The 22,937-nt window shown below is 36.5% G+C and overlaps 1 protein-coding gene across 2 annotated transcripts in view; it reads right to left on the reverse strand.

The window, feature by feature from the left end:
• Positions 1–13,294: 13,294 nt before the first annotated feature.
• Positions 13,295–22,937, reverse strand: part of LOC121324686 (neuronal PAS domain-containing protein 3-like) — a 231,108-nt gene continuing 221,465 nt past the window's right edge. For both annotated transcript variants that reach the window (XM_041266803.1, XM_041266804.1), the window contains exons 9-12: positions 22,713–22,819; positions 19,110–19,257; positions 18,221–18,336; positions 13,295–17,713 (exon numbers count right to left, since the gene is read on the reverse strand). In XM_041266803.1, the coding sequence (XP_041122737.1) occupies positions 16,380–17,713; positions 18,221–18,336; positions 19,110–19,257; positions 22,713–22,819 (1,705 nt within the window). In that variant the 3' untranslated portion in view covers positions 13,295–16,379. The remainder of the gene's footprint in view (positions 17,714–18,220; positions 18,337–19,109; positions 19,258–22,712; positions 22,820–22,937) is intronic.

Below are 22,937 nucleotides of genomic sequence, written 5' to 3' on the forward strand. Positions count from 1 at the left end.
ATATATATATATATATATATATATATATATATATATATATATATATATATATATATATATATGTGTGTGTGTGTGTGTGTGTGTGTGTGTTGTTTGTTTGTTTTGATTTTTTTAGTATTGCAGTGGTAGAATTTGTAAAGTGCATACACAAGGTTGATTTTTTTGAGGCAAAAGTTCCAGTCTTTGAAAACTTATTATAATAGACCAGATTCAGTAATCATTTGCTCCAGACTGTGGTAATTGCTTAGAGATTTTTAGAGCTTAGGTTTTGTTTGTGTTGCAAACATCTGTCTGAGTAATTCTGTTTGTATTGCACATACCATGCAAAAACAAAATAATGCATGCATTATTGACAATGTGATGTACTTTAAATCATTGCAGAACCACATTGTATACATTTCAGGTGTCTTTTTGTAAAGCTTGTAATTAATATAATGTTCCTTAAAGCTCGATGTCAGCTTGCATGCTGGACATCAATGCTGGCAAGTTAGTGTGTGTGTGTCTATATATATATATATATATATATATATATATATATATATATATATATATATATATATGTGTGTGTGTGTGTGTGTGTGTGTGTGTGTGTGTGCAAAAACTGTGGTGAAAGTAAACTTGCTTTCTTTAAAAGTGTTGAGTAAAACTGTTTTTAAACTTCCTTTTCAATTCAAAAGATTTGTTACCTGTATCAAATAAATAATATGTTTAGCTTTCTAAAATGTGTTTAGCTGAAGCATTTGCCAGCCTAACTTAGTGTCTTGTAGTTTTACACCTGAATATAATATTATGAGTTTCAAGTTATGGATGAAAAAAGAACAGATTACACATGGACAGCTGTAAATATTTTAATACTATAAGGCTTTGTTTAAGAGAGTGATACACAGTAGGAGTTTCAGGCAGTGGCTAGATAGTGGTCTTCTTTTTAGAGTTACAGTAATTCAAATGTTTTCACTGGGTTTGGGCATTAAATGCTTTCTGCTTTGATCTACACATGGGTCTCGGCATGGGTGACAACAAAGTGAGTGTCACAGACTGGGAAATAAATACCCTGTCATACGCGACCCATTCAAATCAGGTTAAGTCAATATCAGAGTTGAATACTGCTGATATCCTTTTCAACCTCTGTGAGATATGTAAACACAGTGATGAACTATGTTGTAAAACTGCATACACTAAACGAAAGTAATAAAGCGCTACCAGATAGTGTAACCTTGGTAGCTAAGCATGAATAAAGGTCAAAGGTCACAGTGCTTGCGCACACAAGCTGTAATTACAGATGGAAGCGGAAGCAACTAGAGATCCAATTCAAGTACACCCGGTTTCTTGTAGTATCTGATAATTATTGATATCTCTGATTACTGGTCCTATGTTGTAACAAATTACAGTTAATATTCCTGAAACTATTCTAGACTGTAGAGGAAAGTTTTATGAATATTTACTAAACACATAAAACAGACACAAAGACTTTTTTTAAAACAATCCAAAGCTATGTGAACAGGGTCATATTTCTCAAAGTGTTATGAAATGTTTTAAAAACAACATGCCAGAAGCTTTGGCTCTTTCCAGTGAGTTTCCTAAGCATTTTACCCCATATGATTTATTTCTATCCAAGATCGCCCTCTACTGGGAGCAAATTATACGTGTCGCATCAAGAATTGGACAAAATGTTAAAGGAATTATTAACTACCTTACTAGGTTCAAATCCAGCATTCTTACTGATTTACCGTGTGATTGCATCTATCTCTGAAACCCTTACAACAATTATTAACATTATATAAGGAATATCAGAGGCAGTAATCCAGAAAAGAGTGAAGAAAGTGTGTGTTTCTGTTTTCATAAAAAGGATTGTTAAAGGCACCAAATAAACAATAACAGAGGATGAATATGTTAATTAGGAACATCTTAGACAATAAAGTACAGTATTCATTCATACAATACTCAGGTTTCATATTGTTGTTGCAGCAAAACTAATAAGACTCCAATGACAGCCCACAAAACCTACCAGTCATTATTATTATTATTATTATTATTATTATTAATAATAATTTATTTTGCTAAATTTGTGAAAACCTTTATTTATTTATTTATTTAAATGTTTTTATTGATGCGCTTTTGCCTAGGATTTGCATGCAATCACATCAGTATCAACGTCTGTCACTTCCAGATTTCAGCAGCAATGAATGAGATGACAAGCTGTGTCTTTTGAGAAGGGAAAGAAAGCCCATACCCATGAGTAGATTCTGACAGGCATCCTTGTGTTAATGATCTGTGTGTGCTAGGCTATGGAAATTCAGCAATATGCAAATTAAACCGTGGTCCGCAACAAGGGACAGGGCCTTGAGGCTGTAGGAAATGTGAATACAAATGAAATGCTATATATTGTTCAATGGCTTAAAATCGTCTTTCTTTAAATGCACCCCAAACCAGCTATGTGTGTGTTTTATTAAACAAATACTGACTCCATTTAAAAACTGTCCTGCAGTAGAGCAGAATTGAAATTTACACTATATATCATCCATGTTTTATTAATGATTATTTTTAAAGTATTTTGTTTCTGTTGCAAGGGCAAACTGTAAATTGTTTTTGTCTTTATATAACAATGATACAAAGCAACACTCATGACTTACAAATAAATTCAGACACCAATACACCAATGTATTTGAATATCGTTCAAGGATTCATCCGCTAAAATTTCTAAATATTTAAAATCTTGAACTTGCTTGAAGACCTTGGCATCCAAGGCTTTCAAATTCCCTTGTTCTCAATCCTTGAAACTATTTAAATGTGGAATAGGTTTGAAAAAGACCAAGACTGTTAGCAACATGTTCCAGTTTGTAAACGGAAGTACCCTTGTTTGCTCAGCAGATGTCATGTTTGCTCTCTATGTCCAACAAAGGGAGAGTTACATTTAAACAATTGATATTCAAAATTACAGATAGAGCTCAGTAGTGCATTTCAGTCAATAGGTAAGACAGGGATTTATTTTTAATATTTTCTGTAAGTTAAAGCTAGAAAAAAAGCTCAATGGAAGGAGTAGGGCTTCTTTCTATCTGTCTAATTTTCATTACTAATTTTCTATTTAAGCCACAATCTTATGTACGTCCCCTGTCTGCTGTTTTCACTTTATCTTCCTCCTCTTCCTCCTTCTTCTACGTTTGTTTGCATCGGTCTCCTCTGGGTGGGGCAAGTGAGTCTCACTTCCCCGACTTCGTCACTCCTTGGGGTTCTCATCGCTGTCAGAGGGGACCCCTGGCCACATTATCCTATCACAGCTCATGCGCTAATCTTACCTCGTCACCTGAGGCTCTGTTCTATTTCCCTCGGGGCGTGGCCCGCTTTACGTTCTCAGTGCCAATTCCCAGACTAACCCAACTGTCTCTGTTGCAGATTCCCTGTGGGATGCCTCTCTGCTCCTGGCTTCGGAGGCCTGTGCCTCACCTCGTCCGAGGGCAGCACCAGATCAGTCAGGGAACCCCTTTTTCTATCTCTCCTTTCAGGTCCTGACTCATCGGACTTTTCTTCACCCAGATAATCGTCTCTGCGGAGTCACAGCCTTTTTATGTGTTTTCAGATCCTCAAGGCTTTAGCCTTTGACCAAGCCCGGTCCTATGTAAAGGGGTCTCATCGGTCGGGGATCTCTTCCTGTCCTAACTTCAAGTCTGGGCCCCTCCAAGCCCGCTTCTAAGTCCGGGCCATCGTCTCGCCTTCAATCCAAAGTCCGGGCTCTCTTTGTCTGCCTCTGTCCCACTAACAAGCTTGTTTCTGTTTCCTCTTCACCCTGTGAAATGTATATGCATTATATAATTGATATATAGCCTACTAGGTGTACAGTATGTTTGTAAAACGCTAAAGCATTGCACAGGAGAAGTTAATATGCTACCCCTGTTTCTATTAGTGAATGCTCATTTATTTTAATCTCTCACTTCTACCCCACTGCCCTTTATTCTGTGGCAATGGGAGCAGGCATGTGTTTTGATTCATGGTCAGACTGGAATAAAAGACCGCTGCCCACTGGCTTTTTGGCACATGGCGGCATCTTGGACTCAAAGATACCCTTGTACATAAAACGAGTCATTGTTCATTTGTAAGTAATTGTGCACAAACTGACCTATTGTTTCTTTAAGTGCAGTTTTCCTACCCACTGGGAGCTTATACAACCCAAAAAAGAGGAGCATAGACATCAGGTGCTGGTCCTAGCAGGCCTCCTGTGGTACCTGTCAAAATACAAACTTTCTCATCACTTTGGAATTCTTTTAATTACAGCTTTTCATTGTGTTTCAAAAGCGGCTTGCTTGCTCATAGGATCTTGACAAAGTGTTAACTGCTTTTGAACCACCTTGGCCCCATGACACGAACAATGCGGCTGTACTATACTAGATAATAAACTAAACAGATATGGTAAATGAAGGATGCACTTTCCTTCAGTCAATGTATGTTTCACCCACTGCTGGTTAAAATAAAACTTTGCTAATCAGAGTTATGTAAAATTATCATTGTAACAGAATGGATTAAGGGAATTTTGATTGCGTTTTTCCTATTTTTTAATAAGGCATTTGGTTGAGATGATCAGCACTTACCATAAAAGGAACTTTAAATGTATATTGTTTTATAAAGCAATAGCAGAAAGCATATAATACAGTTTTGGTATTGCAAAGCCCAACAGTATACACATTTTCTGATGTTGAGAAAATAATAATTATAATATAGATAACAGATACAGCAATAAGTATGTTGTCATGCTGTGTTTACTTGTTTGTTTTAAAATAAAATGTGTTGATTTTAGATAACTGGTGCTAATGCATTGTGTGGTTGCAGGTGATACAGCTATTTAAAGCTGTCTATTGTATGCGAGGGGAAGAGTGTGTAATGGTAGGTCAGTACAATAGACAGTAAGCAATGTTTTTCATGTGCTCAGCGCCTATTTTAATGACAGAACCTAAAACATATTATTTATTATATTCAGAAATCATATTTTATTTAATTATAGAAAAATAAAATTATTGTACAAATATAATCTATACATGTTATGGAATAGTAAATCCAATAATTACTGTGTTGAACAGCCATAGTGTCTACTAGCAGTGTTTAATAAAGGCACTGTAAAAAGAAAAATGACAAATGAGGCTATGTCTTTCTTTAATCAGCAGGTCTTATAGGGATGATTTTGTGGGGCTGTATTTTTAAGCACTCACCTGTGCTAATTAAGTGAGTAACAGCTGGACCTAATTAAGACACTATCCACTTTCTGAAGTTCAGAATAAAGGATGCAAAGTAGAATGTTTTCATGAAGAGTTTTTTTTTTTGGTTTTGTTTGCTTTAATTACAACAGTCGTTTTCAGCTCTGATAAATAGCACCACAAGGAATCAATTGATGGAAAAAAAGAGGTTTGGATCTCTCCACTAACAATTTTATCCTATCAACACTATGTTTTTTTTAAAAAAAAAAAAAAAAAAAAAAAAAAAAGAAAGTTTTTAGGTTTTTTTTTTTTTTTTTTAAATGCAATTTGCATTATGTGAATAGCTTTCTTTCGCATATAAAAAATAAATAACACATTCAACATGAAAGCATTTGATATACAATGCAGCAGTTATATTAACACTGACCCAATGAAAACGCGCAGCAAACCATTTAAGAAGCCAAACATGCCAATGAGAATGATTAGAGGAATTTTAGGAATAGGCATGTGTTTAATGATTGCACACCGACTTCAGTTACAATAACGTCTCCATTATATACAGGCGGTGTGCTTTGCTATACAGTATGTGATATAGGGGGCAGAGAGGAAAGTATGTTTGCATCCTTCAGTCCAGCACTATGAGGCATGCTTCCCATGTTTGGATTTTTGTTCTGCTCTTGTGCAATTGTTGTAGGTGGACAGTAGCTATACAGCTGATGAAGGGTAGGCAACCCTTCTGATTGTAGTGCACCATTTAACAGGCTTGGCAAATGTTTATATTTTAGCACTTTGTTGCTAATTAATCACCAAAACAGGCTGTTAATTAAGTGTGTGATAACTGATAGCATAATTATGAACATTGCAAAGGTTTGTTTTTGGAAACAAAAAAGGTGGTGCGATAAAGTGGGTATTTTAATTTCAAAAGGTATGACTATTACAAGCTATTTTGTCTTGTATTCATCCATGACTTCAGCATAAATAAACTGATTATAGATTATAGATTATAGTAAAATGTCTAAAAAACAGGGGCGACCTCTCTGGGATAAGCCACAAATGGATTTTATTAGAGCATTTTACAGCACCTCTTGAATATAATGAACATTTTTTTAAAGATAAACTAGTTCCGAGACAACTTTGACTATCTGTGCTCAACCTAGGGGCTTTAAACGACAAGCCAAGGAGTTTAAAAAGATTAAAAAATATGAGAAAATGTATCCAATCACAGCAGTTCCTTGGCTGAAACCACACTCTTGTCCTTCCTCTAGCCTTGACTGTAACCCTAGGTATGTTCTAAGAAGAATCATTCAAACTGAATAACAGATTGCTTACAGTGGGTTCAATATCAAACCAAAACAATTCTGAGCACAACCACTAAGATTATGACAAAGGACTGACATGTACATTTAAGCTGGAATTGTTGTTTTGTTGCAAAATTGAGTTTAAAACAATAACAAGAAACTATTTTAATATTCATGAAAATGTCACTTCTTGAGTGGTCATGTGAACCAGACACTTATTTAAAATAATTAGCATCTGCCATCCATATCAATTATAATGTATATCAGTTATAAGCTATGTCCTGATGTATCAGTTTTATTGCATATTATTAGAAAGCTATACTAATATGTATTAGCATGTGCATTGCCTGATTATAAATACACAAAGTAGTTCCATAAACTCTTATGTTCTCAGATGTGTTCCTGCATTTGACATGACAGTATCTGTTGATTATAGTTATGTGCTCACAGCAAACAGGCAGCATTTGGTTTATTACACATATATGCAGTACAGTATATCTGGGAGTACAGTAAATAGGTAAAGGTACAGTAAATTTTAATGAGGGGTAAAATATTCACAGTAGCAGCTAAACTGTAATGCAAACTAAATTGAGTTCTTCCACCTACAGATGTCTGGTCAGTGCAATGATTTTTAGATACATGAAAAGGGCTCTGGACTAATTATGTTGTCAAATCAAGTTGGAAATATTTCCATTTCTCAAAGAAGGAATTTACATTTTCCTATTGGAAAGTTTTTCAAACTTTCCAGCGCTGCAACGTGTGTTAAACATCTTAGGTTCAGAGATTCTCTGGTAATCCACTTTGAGCATGATCTGGCTAATTGTAGTCACAGGGGTGCCACTTCATCTCTTTGTAAAAGGAATGCCTCGAGGTACTGATTGACCTTGGGAATGAATCCTTTAGAGTTTGACTTTCTGTTCTCTGCAAGAAAAAAATAAAATAAATAAAACTGCCAATTAACCCTTAACATATATACACACAGCAATGTAATTCAGGCATGTAATAACACTTGAAGGTAATGTGACAGCCGGATAATGTAAAATGTAACCAAATCTGTTACATGTCACAGTAAAAATGAATTACTTAAAATGTTCTTTTAAACATCTTAGATAAATAAATACAACTCAAAAATATACTCTAATATGGAGATGCCAGTCTGTCTTGTGCATGCCTAAAGACATCTTTTTGGTGTTTAAACTCCCTTTCAAAATGATATGTGTTGGTAGGTCGATGGAGGTGGGCTGTGCCTATGGATTTTTTTTTCCTGTGCTCTGTGGTCTATGATTCATACATTTCATTTAAAATTGTTTAAAATATTTACAATCTATAGAATATCTTTAAACCACAGCCATTACAATGTACAGGTGATTTGTAAAAGATTCATTTTTAAAATGAACTTCCCCAACACTATCTATAGAATGTCATAACACATGGCGTCCCATTTAATTGTACTTCTAGTCATATCTTTAAATTTCGATATCCCTTTATATAATATATGTTTTAATTGTTGATGTACTCCTATAGATGTTTAAGTAGACAGTTTCTCATAACTTAGATCCCAAGAGGTCGATTTCATGTCTGTAGATTATGGTCATGCAGTAGCAATTTATTTGGACAGGGATTTTCTCTCAGGTTAGCTGTGTTCAGTTGGCATTTGGCCTTGTTATGTAGCTTGTGTCTGGATCATGTCTGTTCTAGGCTGGCTGGAGGGCAGCATTCTGCAGAGACAAACACTAGAGGCTATTTGTAGGCTTTGGGGGGTGGAGAGTTTGTAGTTTTTCCTCTATCTGCATTCTCAGTAGAAGTTAATACAGTACACGATAAACAGAACAAAGGTATGAACAGAAAGTCTGGCTATATTGCTGACTTTCAGATTATTTTATATCAATTTAGTAATCGCCAATTATTTTCTCCCAATTTGGCATATCTAATTATTTTTAGGCTCAGTTTCCACCTCTGTGCTGACTCAGGGGCGGCGAAGACGAGCACACGCTGTCCTCCGAAGCGTGTGCCGTCAGCCGACCACTTTTTTCGCGCTGTAGACTCACCGTGCAGCCACCTCAGAGCTACAGCGTCAGAGGACAACATAGCTCTGGGCAGTTTACAGGCAAGCCCGCAGGCGCCCAGCCAGACTACTCTTCCTCCCACATGGCAGCACTCAGCCAATTGTGTGCTGCCCCTTGGGAGCTTAGTAAAACTTTTAAAGAAGATTTACTTGCCATAATTGTCATAATTCATTCACCACACAATATGAAATGTAAGCTACTTATAAAATAACAATTGTAAGTCGCCCTGGATAAGGACGTCTGCTAATAAATAAATAAATAAAATGATAAATTATTATTATTATTATTATAATAATAATAATAATAATAATAATAATAATAATAATAATAATAATAATAATGCTGTGCTGTACTCCCTCACACTAGCATGCTGAGGGAGGAGGAGGAAGATGGTGAAAATAGAAAGGGGGGTGGGGTGGGGTGGGCTGCCTCCCGCCTCTGCTCGCCTCTCCTCACCCCGCCTGGCCAGGGAGGAGAGTGGAAGTTGAGGGTGTTGCTGCCTGAGAGAAGAGGGAGAAGGCAAACAGTACTTTTCTCCACAAGTCAATTTTTTTAAGGATTCTTATTGTGTGTAATCAATAATAGAATGACAACCGAAAAGGTATTGATTACACACAATAAGAATCTTTAAGAAATATGAAGGAATCAGTAGGATTTAAACATAATTCCCCAAGGAGGAACAATACAGCATACTAATATATTAGCCCACCGGGCCATCTCATTTCTGTGGAAGAGCTTACTTTTTCATTGAATATAAGGTAAATGAACCAAGTCTGAAAATAAAGGAACAAATCAGCAGGATTTGAACAGTTCCCTAAGGAGGAACAGTACAGCATGCTAATGAATTAGCCCACTGTGGCATCTCACATTCATGGAACAACTTGTTCATTGAGTATATAGGAAATTAAACCAATTCTTTGAAAATAAAGGAAGGAATCATATGGATTTGAACCCAGTACCCCAAGACAGAACAACACAACATTTCACTGAATTATCACACTGCACCAAGAGTAAAGCTGGCTTACCTGCTGCATGACACACAATATTATGTCTCGTGATGTGGACCTGGGGATAATTTGTGATTCTCAACATGGTTTCATGTATGACTTCAACTGAATTCAAAACCAAACCTTATAGTTCTATTAAAGACCTTGCAGGTCTATTTTCTGAAACGAGGGATAAACACTTACATTATGTGGGACTTGAACCAGTTACCCTGGGAATCAGAGTCCAATGCCAATGAACTGCTTAACATCCCTGTAAAATGTCAACTAGTACTTGAATTCATTGCTTGTACATTATGTAGGGACAGATTGAGACACACACATATTTTTAACACACAAGGCCTGAACCACAACTCTGGTGTTTATCACTGTCTTTTCTTTTTTTATCTCTTAAGCAGAGAACACCAGTTGTGCTTGTGCCTTTGTGTTGTTCTGGTTGTCATGGCATTTCTTTTGGTGTCATGGCAACCAGAATTGGCGAGGTTCCTGTGAAAAGGACATCTTTTTTGGCCAAGAATCCCTGAGGTCCCCCATCCCCCCAAAAAACACTGTGTATCTTCCAATGCAATGATTTTTAGAAGGGAGCCCCTGCCTGTGAGTGAAACCCTTACAGAGAGGCGGGTAATGAGTACAGTGGAAGATACAAGTCTTAAACATGCATCAAGAAAAACAAGTACAAAGTAGAAAAAATCAAGACAACAAATTAGACAGTGTTAGAACATTAGTAAGTTAGAAACCTAGAAAGAAATAAAGTGACTTAGAACAAACTTAAACAGTCAGTTAGAAAGAACTTAAGTAACTTTGACAGTAAGAAAGAAATAAAGACATGAAGTTAGCGAGACAGGCACTAAGACAGTAAGAATGAAGCATTTAGAGAACAAATTAAGACAGTTAGAAAGGAACTATTGGAGAATAAATCAGTATAAATAAGCCATTGGAGAACAAAGTTGGAATAAACCATTAAAACAATGAGTTAAGACAGTTGGAATAAATTAAGAATGAACCAAGAGAATACAAGAATAAACAGGGAGCAAAGCCAATGATAAAAGAAGAGTGAACTCCAACATGAAAGTCTGAACCAGCAGCATGCAAGAATACACAGAGAGGGAACAAGAGCCAATGTAACAGAAGGGCATTTAGTTTCAGGAAAAAGACGTCAAAAGGAACAATACTTACAACATGCAGACAGTGAAATGGATTTTTATTTAAAATCATTGCGACATTAAAGGCAAACAACAGCATTGCATACAAATTGCGAAGTCATTTTTTTACAAAATATCTTGCTGATGTGAAAAATATCAGCTCTCTTCCATATATCCAGTCACCAGGGGTTACCACCTGCGAGACAGAGGAGCATGTGTTAACTAAGCCTGGAATACAGGCCCCTAACATTCTGCATTTCAGTGTTCTAGAAGGGAGTGACAAAGGAGAGGAGCAACAGCAGATATAGGGTAGTGTCAGTACGAATGGATGGGAGGAGACTCCCTAGAAAGAGGCAGAGAATGAATACAGTTCAAGTTACACTTCATGACAGACTCAACAGAGACGACAGTTAGTATGATACACAGTTATAATGAACCAAGAGAAACAATTAGAGAAGTTAATGAACATATTAAGAGGTTAAATCAGAGATTGAAACACATTAAAGCAGGAAGTTAGAGATTGAAACACATTGACAGGAAGTTAGCGAGATAGTGATAACTTTAACAATAATTTTACTCTTACTAACTATTCAACTGTGTAAATAATAATAAATTACAAAAAAAAGTACAAGACAAAGGACAGCTGCTCTAAATAGCAATACAAACCACTACATACAATGATTACAAAGACACACACTATTCCTCCCAACTCTATAAACACCAGAAGCTAATAAAGTGGTTTGCTCAAATGGGCACAAATACACCACAATCCTAAAAAATGGCTTGCAAGCATCATGTGTTCCCAGGGCGCTAAAAGTATTGTGTAATAACTTACCTGTAGTTTTTCTTTTCGTTAACATCCTGACAACTTTTTACACATGGTCTGTTTCAAAGCTCTTTTCAAAATGGCCGCTCTAGTGCACTGATAGTGTAAGGATTATTGCCCACATTGTCAAACAGGTAACACAGCAATAACGATCCATGATGGGGTACGGAAAAGAAAAGCCAGAACACTTGTTTATATGTTTTTATTTATTTTTTAAATCGCTCTTGCTGCAGTGATTTAGAGGACAGATCTCAAACCCCAGTGCACTAGAGTGGCCATTTTGAAAAGAGCTTTGAAACAGAATTGAAAGTTGTAAGTATAAAAAGGTGTCAATGAAAGAAAAAATTACAGGTGCATTATTTAAACAGTTGTAGCAACACGTGGGGATGTATAGCGTTAGATTTTTTTGGAACCATGCTATTTACTCTTTAACATCAACACCAATACAGAAAGGGAGTGTGTCAATCTGTTGTAACAAATTGACAAATAGGATTTTGTTTAAGATGACTTCTTGCTTGGTACCCTATCACTGACATGGTTATAAGAGGTAACATATTTAATTTTAAAGCCTAGATCATAAAAAGCTACATGATGTAACAGTATGCATTTTGTTAATATTGTACTGCATTTCCATATAATGCTATGATTTTTGCATCTCTGCTGGACTCCAAATGTTGTTCACTGAAGTTCAGGATGGAAGTGAAGACCACGTCTATGGCACACGGGTCCCCCCACCCTAATCACTCAAATTCCATGGACGGTCAAGCTTCCATCAAGCAAAGTATTTCAAACATTCATCACCACTGACAACATTATTCAGCTAGACAATAATTTCATTGAACTTCTTGTAACACTAGAAAACCTGTAATCAGCACGGACTTGAAACACACTATTGGGAGATTCTGTATTTCGAATTGTTGAAAGAAAGATACTGGAATTCCAATTTATATGGTATTTTCCTATCCACAGAGCCAAAGAATAATCCCAGACTGATGAAAATGAAAGTGACAGGTTTGAAGTCCTTGTTCAGTGACCAGGACAAGTAAGCACTATACCTGAGATTTACAAGTCGTTATATTTAGTCAATTTACCAGTATTATTTGTGATAGGAACACATCTAATTGATGGTATATCAGACTAACCTTTGTACAAGGGATTAACATTTAATATTGTGAAACTGGTACATATGTACAGTATATTGGGCTTCAACATGACTGAATAAAAGAAGAAAAAGCCAATTTATTAAACAATTGAACAAGCAAGAAAAGTGTAAGCTTTGATTACAAGCTCTACTTAAATTCAATGATTGAATCTGACCTAGAGCAAACATTGTTTGTCAAAGTCTGTCACAAGTATACAGCATTTTTTGAAGAATAAACAATTGTAACTGTGCTGTATAAAATTACAAAAACAATTTAGTTGAAAGAGGAATTATTATTGTATTTTTAAATTTGGACAGACAAGGGATGTTACTAAGGCTAATAGGAGGTACTTTTAAAATTATTGTATTCCTCTCTGAAAATGTGCATTTGGGTTTGCTTGAAAATTGAGCTGTTATTTTATTCTTAATTGATCTGCATTGCATTCCTTACTCCTCAGATCCACCATTCTCGGGGTATGTAGTCAGACCTAATCTAAAATGGAACAACCCCCCCAAAGTCATATAACAACGAGAAGATACAGTAAAGTTCAATGAAAATTAATAATAAACAGGAAGTTTGTCGGTTGTGTAGCGTCATTCAGGATGATTAAATGTAAAAGAAATGATGCCAGATAGAAACAAATCCAAGAGAAGTTTATTATGAATATGGCACCTGCAGGATGATAAAAATTGAGTTACATAAAGACAACCATGTATGACATGTTTCTTTGAACTGATGGAAATCTATAAAAGTATAAAATAACCCTGTGGTAAATGAAGTATGTACATTTCTGATTTGCAGCATTATCCATGGTCAATGAAAAAAGATGTTTTAAAAAATAAGCCAGGCACTCAAAGTTAGCTTCTGTTAGTTATACGTTTTAAAACCACAAAATAAAATGTACCATTGTTTTCTCTTTTTAATATTTTAATTTGTTTGTATTTAGAATTTGTAACACTGTTAACATTGATACTAAGAGAATCCCTTTCCCCATTATTCAGCTACTTGGCACCAATTTCCTCATAAAAGAATCTGTATAATTGTACAAGAAATAGATAAAAACACAGACACAGTCTTCACAGGTAATTAAGTGTTTTTTTTTCATATTGTAATTTAAACATTATGTATTTTGACAGCAGCTGAGATTATTTGTTAGTTTAAATCACCAGAAATTATTTTGACACAACACAAACATTAAAACAGCTTTTTTTTCTGCTGTTCATTTGTAACATATGGGTGTATTTCATGGGATATCCACATTGCCTTATATGAGATGCCCTGCCCTTTCTCATTATGTAGAAAATACTAAAATCAGTTAAGCTAGCAAACCCATGTAATGACAATGAGTTATCCTACATTCCAGTGACATTTACAGAGACTGCATTGTTCTCTGATTAACCCTTCCCAGTTCTGTTGGTAAATTTATACCTTGGCAAGAAAAACAAAACAGACACGTTCCCAGAAATTGTTCTCTTGTTGCCTGGCTCAGGTAAAAGAAGACACAGTGATGGTTAGATATGTCATTTCACTGGCTCTACTGTGCGGGACAGACTAAAAAAAAAAGACGCTTGTCGACAAAACCACTGCAAAGAACAACATCAAGTAAACGAGACGATCAACTTACTAAACATGCATTTCCAAAACATCTATAAAAATAGATTTATAGTGTGAAACATTTTTATTTCTTTAAGAAATGTTTAAATTTGATTTGTTCCGCAACATCTTCACCTTATGTTGTTGGTGGAAACCAATGAAATACACCCAATGCGTACAAGATAAGCACAAGGGACTCTGGGAATGTTTTTACAACTGAGGCTTTATGGCATTAGTCTTTTACATACATCTAAAGCGCTTTTATTATTTTAAGTGTAAATGTGTTGCAAGCTGGAAACTGAAGTCATACCCAGAAATTCCTCTGTGGGGAAAAATGGCTCCATAAAACCTTGAGCTAGAGTCTTTTATCTCTGAGAGAAAGAGGTCTGTAGACTACACAACAGCAAAGCAATAGCAGAAACATAAATACAGACAAAGGAAGCAGCAAAAGGTGACACGACAGAGGAAGGCCACCACACAAATAAACACTAACCCCAAGAATCACTGTTTCACTAGGACTGTAGGAGTGGAAATTGACCACCCCAGACTAGAGATAAAGCACAGAGAAGACAAAGGACAAAACAGCTACATCGGCTTAGTATATACTGCATATAGTAGCACACACTGAAATTGCAATAAGACTGACAGCCAAGGACACTTACACATTGTACACATTACGGATCTCACATTTGTTATTTAGATGCCTTTATGAATGGCTGCCAAAAGATGGAGCGGAAGATTATTATTTTTTTTAAGCTTTTTCGTATTTTTTTTATTTTTTTTTAACAATAATCACAAATGGCTTTTTTAACACTGAGCTGTGATATTTATTTGTTACATTTTTTATATATTTTTTTGGCAACAGAGAGAATTAGGATGTGTACTTTTTGTTTGACATGTTATTTGATTTTTTTGTTTTGTTTTTAATTGCATGTACCTATTACAATCTGATAGACCCAATCTATACTTTCTGAGAGCAAATGTATGCAAAAACAGAGTTAGTCTAAAATATAAAGTATCAAAAATAAAAAAATGAACATTTTTTAAAAACTCTTTCAAGGTTAATGTTGAAAATTAGCCTCAGCTATACTGAGAAAACAATATTTAAGAATGAAAAAAATAAAAATAAAAATTTCTTAATTCCAATCTGAACTCAATCTGATTGAGTTTTCATTAAACATTTCCAAAAGGCTTACTAACCCAATACAAGGTTAACATGAGGCTGTGTTTATTAGTTTGGAGACAAGAGTTCAAATCCTGCAGCAGACATAAATTCTTATTATTATTATTTTTGTGTACGATACTCTAATCTTGAGAGGCTGCAGCAACAAACTAGAGACCAGTATAAAACTTTTTTAACCAAACATACCCTCACATACGAGCTGCATGTTGAACAAACAGGCTGAATGGTAGCACCATCGTTTTGTTTGAAGAGATATAAATGTTGCAGTAACACGTCCATCTTTTTTTGTTTTTTGTTTTTAAATAATTTTTCCAACATTCTACTCACAGGCCAGGGATTAACTCAAATTGCTTTAAGTGTGTGCAAGTCAGAAACATCTGACTTATAAAAAGAGAATCAAACTGCATAAAATTTCTAAAATACTATCCCTCAAATCAGAAAAGGAACTAAGGATAAGAGCCCCTTCTGTTTAACTTAGTCAAACAGGGCACCTTGATCATATCAAGATATAGATTAAAAACCAACAGGTTTTACTTATTGAAAACATCTTTACCATTATGTGTTAGTATCTTATGGCAGACATATAAACTGAAGCATCATCATAAAGATGCAAAGAAAAGAAAAACACACATCTTAGAAGAAGACAAAGAGCATAAATCTGGCACATTTGACTCTCTGAAGGCAAAAAAGTAACTCTTTACATTAAATAATAATTTGTTTTAGTTCGACAGAGAGAAAGACCTAAAGACCGTGAAAGACATAGATACAGAGAGAGAGAGAGAGAGAGAGAGAGAGAGAGACATGGGGACCATTCAATTCAATAACATGAGCAAACTTGCTCAAATTCAAAGTGCTACAACTTTTTTTTCTCCCAAATTTAAACACAGTCTTATGCCTCAGAGTCTTTGAATGTTTAACACAGTAATATGGTCTTGTTATATATTTTTAATCTTCTTTTCTTTCAAGAGTTTGTGTGGTGTGGATTCCATTGCTGTACACAGGAAATGGAAGAGTTGAGAATAGTCCCTCTGCCGTAGTAAAGACATTCCCTGTAGGCATCTGGGTCAGACTGGCTCCGCTCACCGCTCCTCCAAACGGCCCTGACATGTTCAGCCGGTGAACGTGGTGGTACAGCATCTCCATGGGTGTCTTGGGGTCGAGCCCAAAACTGGAGCTGTTGACGTCCATAAAGTTAACTGCATGAGTGTTTGGGAGCAAATTGCCCGGCATCGCTAAGGTTACTTCAGCTGGAGCGTAACGGATGGTGCCAGTGGTATAGACCCTTTGTGCGGAGGTGCTGGTGGTGGCGAGGGTCCCTGTTACCCTGTGAACCAGTGGAAGAACCACGTTGCCAGCCTGTAACCTCTGGAGGGCTTCTAGGTCCCCAGTGTATAGTAACGAGCTGGAAGTACTTGGAGTTCCCTGCTGCTTTTCTCGAGGGGAAGCCGAGAGAGGCGGGGACAGAGGGTCCGAGGAGACGGGCGCCAGGCTGGTGGCGCTGGAGGAGGTGCTGCTGCTGCTGCTGAACTGAGGTTTGCAGCTGCCAGCTGTCTCAGTCCCTGGTGGGGTGAGGACAGAGTCAGGAATGGCGACGTGTAAAGCACTGCTGCTGGCCTGTGGAGAAGGGAAGTGATCGGAGCTGGGGGGCTTGGTCATACTATAGGGGGATTCGTTCCTTGAGATCTCCCTGTTGGGAGGATAGTTCCAAATACTGCTATCATTGTCAAAGTTGATAGGTTCTGAGATTTCAGTTTTGATTTTGAGCATTGAGGCACTGCTTGGTGAGGAGAGCAGCCGGGGCTGGTCCCCCAATGCTGGGTCCAACCCGTTGGGGCTCGACGTACTGGAGAGCCTGCGCCTGGTCACGCTGCCTCCTTTCTGTTTTTTCCTCCTCTTCTTCCTCTTCTGGTGCTTACTGGAAGATGGTGTGCCTGCTTCCCCCGCACTATCCGAGTCCTTGGCACTGTCTGAGGTCACTGATTCGCGACTGTGCAGCCGGAGCTCAGAGTCTCCTTCCACGTATCGCTCCACCTTGATCTGCATGGAGCCCAGAGTGTCGTAGCTGTCCACCTCGTCAGCCTTGTTGCTCTCAAAGTCAGAGTGCTCGAAGCTGTCCTCACTGTCCCGACTCTCCTGGTTGCTGGAGCTGTTCCCGTCCTCATTGCAGTTCATCTCACTGTCCGACTGGCTCCCTGGCTGCTTCTTGCTCTCAGACTCAGGGTCTTCACTGTTCTCAGACTGGTTCCCCTTCCCATCAGACTTGGAGTTCTCATTGTCCTCTGCAGGGGAGAAAAAATACATCTTTGCGTGAGCGAAGGATGCTGAACTGACCAAAGTGTCTTTGACACACAAAAGAAATATAACTAACATAATTAAAGCTGACAATAATATGGTTTAATTATTCTATGCATTTTTAAACATGATTTATATTATTTGCCATAAAATGTCAGAATCATTTCTCCATTTGTACATTATACTAAATTATCATATATTTTTTATCTATACAAATTTAGATTTTTTATTTATTTTTTAGGAATTCAAGTTAACTGTAATGGGAAAAAAAACAAACACATTTTCACTTCACTGTAATATACAGGACTAGAATATCTTTTACACTGTATCTGTACTTATTGATAAAGCATTTGGCCATTTGTTTTCCTGTGATGCTCAAAGACTTAATGGTTGGCTTCATGCACTAACGATAACTGGCAGACCCTTTATCTATAGCAACAGTGTATTGTTTTATTTACAAGACTGGAAGCCATAGGCAGACAGATGCAGTGTACCTGAATTCTCCTTGGAATCAGAATCGGAATCAGAGGTCTCTGAGGATTCCGAGGCTTTCTCGGGGAGACTGGGAAGCTGTGCAATATCTATTGGAGTGTCCTTGTACTCTGGGTTACTGCAGAATGGAGAAAGAAGAATACATAAATAAGTAAGTATATAGCTGAACAAAATAATTTCAAAGCCAACTCTACAACTATAATTAAAAGTTTTGTATCACCTAGAATTTTTGGACTGAGACATCATTACAAAAACAAAACAAAACAACATGTAATTGTAGTACTACTTATAATTTAGAGCTTTCATTTAACAACATGTAATCAAAGAAACTACAAAATGATTTTGTAAAAATATTGTATACTGTATAAAAAGTATTGTATACTGTATAAAACTACAAATCGGTATGCAATTCAATATGTTAACGTAACATTATTCAGCAGGTTTCATTCGACTGTATGAAGCAAAATTAGCTAATTATATTGGGTGATGCAAAACTTTTGGTAATAGTTGTACACACACACACCTTTGACTGACTAAAAAAACTTCTATCATTTCATTAAAATGTCAAATTCTGAGGGGGCTCCTGAGTGGCGCATCCACTAAAGGTGCTCCGCGTGGCGTGCAGGATGCGCCCTGTAGCCTGGAGATCACAGGGGTTCCCTGGGGACAATGCACAATTGGCCGAGCACAGCCCGGGTAGGGAGGGCTTAGCTCTTTGTTTTCTCTTTTTACAGCTGACAGTTTTGTAAATTGTAATCTCACACTATTGAAATGGTGGTCACAGTCAAGTCTCACCACACTGAAGACTAATGGGACAGCTAAAAAAAATAGTTTGCATTATGAACACAAAGCTGAACCAAATTCTCATATAAAAAGACAGGAATGACTTACCTGAGTACATAATTGACCCAGATGATATTCTTTTCATTGGCATTCTTGGCATTAACGGCAATAGTGGCACAAGACTGGATCCAGATATACCCTCCATTCTTTTGTATCCATCGATAGTACTTGGTAACACACTGGCCCTTATTCAGTACTAGAAAAGTTTAAAAACAAATATGAACACATCAGACAGCAGTGAATGTACTTTCATACAGATATATAATACTGCATGCAACCTCTTCAAAAGCACCCTATGCTACTGTCCAATTATAACCACTTAAATCAGCAATGAAAGAGGTTAATGTTTAATGTATTGTGAGTACAATCTTCAACTACTTTCTTTTGCTAATTACTTACAAGGAATATCATAATCCTAGTCTTGATCCTAATTTTACGGTTTCCCAATTAGGGATGTTGCCATTACTTATTCAGCTGGCTTTGGTTATGATTTTTTTTTCTTTAAATGTATTCATTGTATTTATCAGAAACTCTCCCCTTTTTATTGTGAATGCATCTTAAATCCTTTAAACCAGTAGAGGGCACTGTAGGTTTACAGGACCCTGCCCTTGTTGACATGTCCTTGTCTACATCTGTGAAAATGAAGAACCTCTAACTGCTGTAATAAATTTGGCTAAATTAGCTGCTAAATGGTTATCTCAAGCAATATGTATTAACATTAATCATCTTGCTCTAAAACAGAACCAGTTAGAGTCTAAAAGAGGTAGTCAATTCGTATTCTTTGTTTAATTATAGCTACTAATACGGCTTTATATAACACTGTTTAAGGTAGGGAGTGATTTATAAAAAAAGGAAGTTCTGTAATTAAAAACTATGCATAAGTTGACCATATGGCTCTGTGTTCACCAGGACAGTTTGGGACAGTTCAGGCTTTTCAACTCACAACCCAGTGCATTCTGGTACGTTTTACCTGTCTTAGGTAACTATTCTTTCATTTAAGAGAAGCAGGACTACACTTACCAGAATGCACTGGGTTGTGAGTTGAAAAGCCTGAACTGTCCCAAACTGTCCCGCTGAACACGAAGCCATATGGTCACCTTAACTATGCTATTAATAACATTGAGAGAAAAATGCTGAACTTTAAATTGCAAAAAATGAGAGAAACTAAATTAATTGTTTGTCTTTCTGGCTCATCTCTGCTGTATCTTCCATTTTCATTTTCCTTTCACTTTCAATGGCATTTACAGAAGTGTAAAAAACCCTAGAAAGAACGAGTGCAGCCCATGGCTGTATTGAAAAATGTCAATTGATAGTTGACAATATGCCCTTCATAGAAGATAATCATTTGATGCTTGTCTGCAGATCTGTTCTGTAACATGGAAGCACTGCTGGCAAACCTGGCTTTAAGCCCTGCTTCTTTGGGGGAAAATGAGCTGAAGTGTCTGTTAGAGCTGGACTAGCTAAAAAAAAAAGATCTTTGTTGTTGAAGACCTAAAACCTCATCTCAAAGTTCTATGTTTTTTTCTATAAACCACGTTAAGCATAGCTGCAGTTGCCAAGCAATTATTATTATTTTTTTTAGTTTTGTTAAAAAATGAAAACGTACGGATTAGGTACAATTGATCCTTTTTAGTTAAACCGACTGACTATTAACTGCCTAAAATGATTGTTCAAATCACCAGCTGTAGTGAATCTGCACCTTAATGATTCACCCTGTGTACAGAGAGGGCTTTGGAATGGGTTTTTTTTAAAAAAAAATTTATACAATTATATTTTAAGTGTACTAAAATCCTCTCGCTGTTACACACTGCATATAATAAATAGGCTTTAGAATACCCCCCTCTTTTTTTAACAAGGCTTACTGTTAACCCCTTTCACTTGCATTGTAATTATATCAATTGGGAACTGCTCAAACTATTGATTTACAGCTAATGAAGCTCTTTCCACTATATATTTTTTTAATGTCTATAGCTTTTGGAACCATTAAAAGGAATACTGACTCTTTAATCTCCCACTCTCCTCCCAAGGCCTGAGGCATGCCTGTAGGGTGGCCTCTCCCTAGAAACAGCATCTCTTGTCCTTCAGTTTGTTTTAATCACTTGGATCCCACCCATAATGGCATCTACCTTTCATATAACCTTTACCCAAACCAACCAAGTACTATTCAGGGCTAGTGGGATGTAAAAGTAAGTCATTTGTGCCTAAGAAATTACTTTATAGAAAATACCTCTCTGTCTATTGGGATACTGCAGCATAGCTAACCTTTTTTTTTTTTTTTTTAAAGAAAGGTACGGTAGTCAAAATGTGCTGTTCTGTTCTGGATAAATTTAAACCAGGGCCTACAAAGAAAAAGGCTTAATTGTACAGCAGGGATGTTGTTGTGCAAACCCTCAGCAGATGTATGTCTGAATATTCTAAAATGGGCCTTAATGTTGAGGCGTAACTGGGGGGAAAAAGGTGGTCAGCTATCCACTTGTAAACAAATACTTCTATACAACATTATACATTTAACATGTTCAACAGAAGTATGTAAAACATTTAGTACGCAACTTTAGTATTTACTAAATAACTTCAAGATAAAGTCCAACTTTAAAAGATGAAAACTTAACGCCGCAGTGACCCCCAAAACCACGTTCAATTCAACACTAAAATATAATCCCTTGCTATTTTACTATAGTTCAGCATTTTTTTTGCATTCAGAAACCAGACCTCACAGCTGTTCAGTTTACACTACAAATATAGTTTAAGTGGTAGGGTTTTTGAAAACTGCAGTCACACTATATAGACCTGTGGAAAATAATTATTATAAAAAAAATCTCAAAAGGGGAGAAGAATAACACATAAATTCATGTCTTTTAAGCATGTTGCATTTACAGTATTTTGCCTACTTTATTATTCAATAGGGTAAAAACAACTGCTAAATACAATGCACTGTGATACACTCACTTGTAAACAGTTCCCATGACTATGGCAATGTCAAGTACTTTATTTCAAAAGCTATATATTTTTTTATCTTGTTAAACGAATGTGTTTTTTTTTTTTTTTGGAGTAAGATATTAAATCAAGGGCCTACGTAACGATCTTCAGACTTTTAAGGGGAAGCAACAATAGCACAGTGAGGCAATTGCTTTATAATTCAGTTGGACTCCGCTATCTAATCAGACTGCAACATTTTGCAGTGCCCCAAGGATATCTTTCTTCTCAAGAAACACCTCATAAACCATGAAATGTATAACTGAAACTGTTTGCTTGAAGTATTGTCTCACTGCAACATAGTAATCCTTATGGGTTCACTGACCATTGCCGCAAAGCAAATTAACCATTGTACACAAGCCTATGGTTCCTATAAAATAAAAACAAAGGGTTGCTAACCAAGAGTTTAGAGTGCTAGATTTTTCATTCCGCAGCCACATGTATTTTAGAGAATAATATGGTGGTGGCTGCTACAAGTAGGGCTTTAATATTTGATGTTTCTTTTAGATTTTGATTCAGCTGACTATGTAATTTGCTCTTCATGTGCAGCTCCATTCACTCTTTCAGCCAGCTGAAGTCTTCTGTCATAATAAGATTTTAGTTTCAAAATACATTTCTTCAAGGTACATGAATAACACATATCCTGAACAGCCAATAAAACCATGTTACAGTACTCACAATCTAAGTGACTGTGTCTGATCCCTTCCACATCTTCAGCGTGAATGAAATGATAACATCTCTTGCCCACAATGTCTACAGGAGTCAGATCCATGTAATCACTAATTCTGGAAGTAGAAAATGTTATTCAAACTAGTCAAAATAAGATCAGCTTATTAACCTTTTCCAACCCCCCTGCCCTTCTCACCCAAATACCAGCATTTAAGTTACCTGCCAAATGAAACT

The sequence above is a fragment of the Polyodon spathula genome, chromosome 12, assembly GCF_017654505.1.
Source record: "Polyodon spathula isolate WHYD16114869_AA chromosome 12, ASM1765450v1, whole genome shotgun sequence".
Taxonomy (NCBI): Eukaryota; Metazoa; Chordata; class Actinopteri; order Acipenseriformes; family Polyodontidae; genus Polyodon; species Polyodon spathula.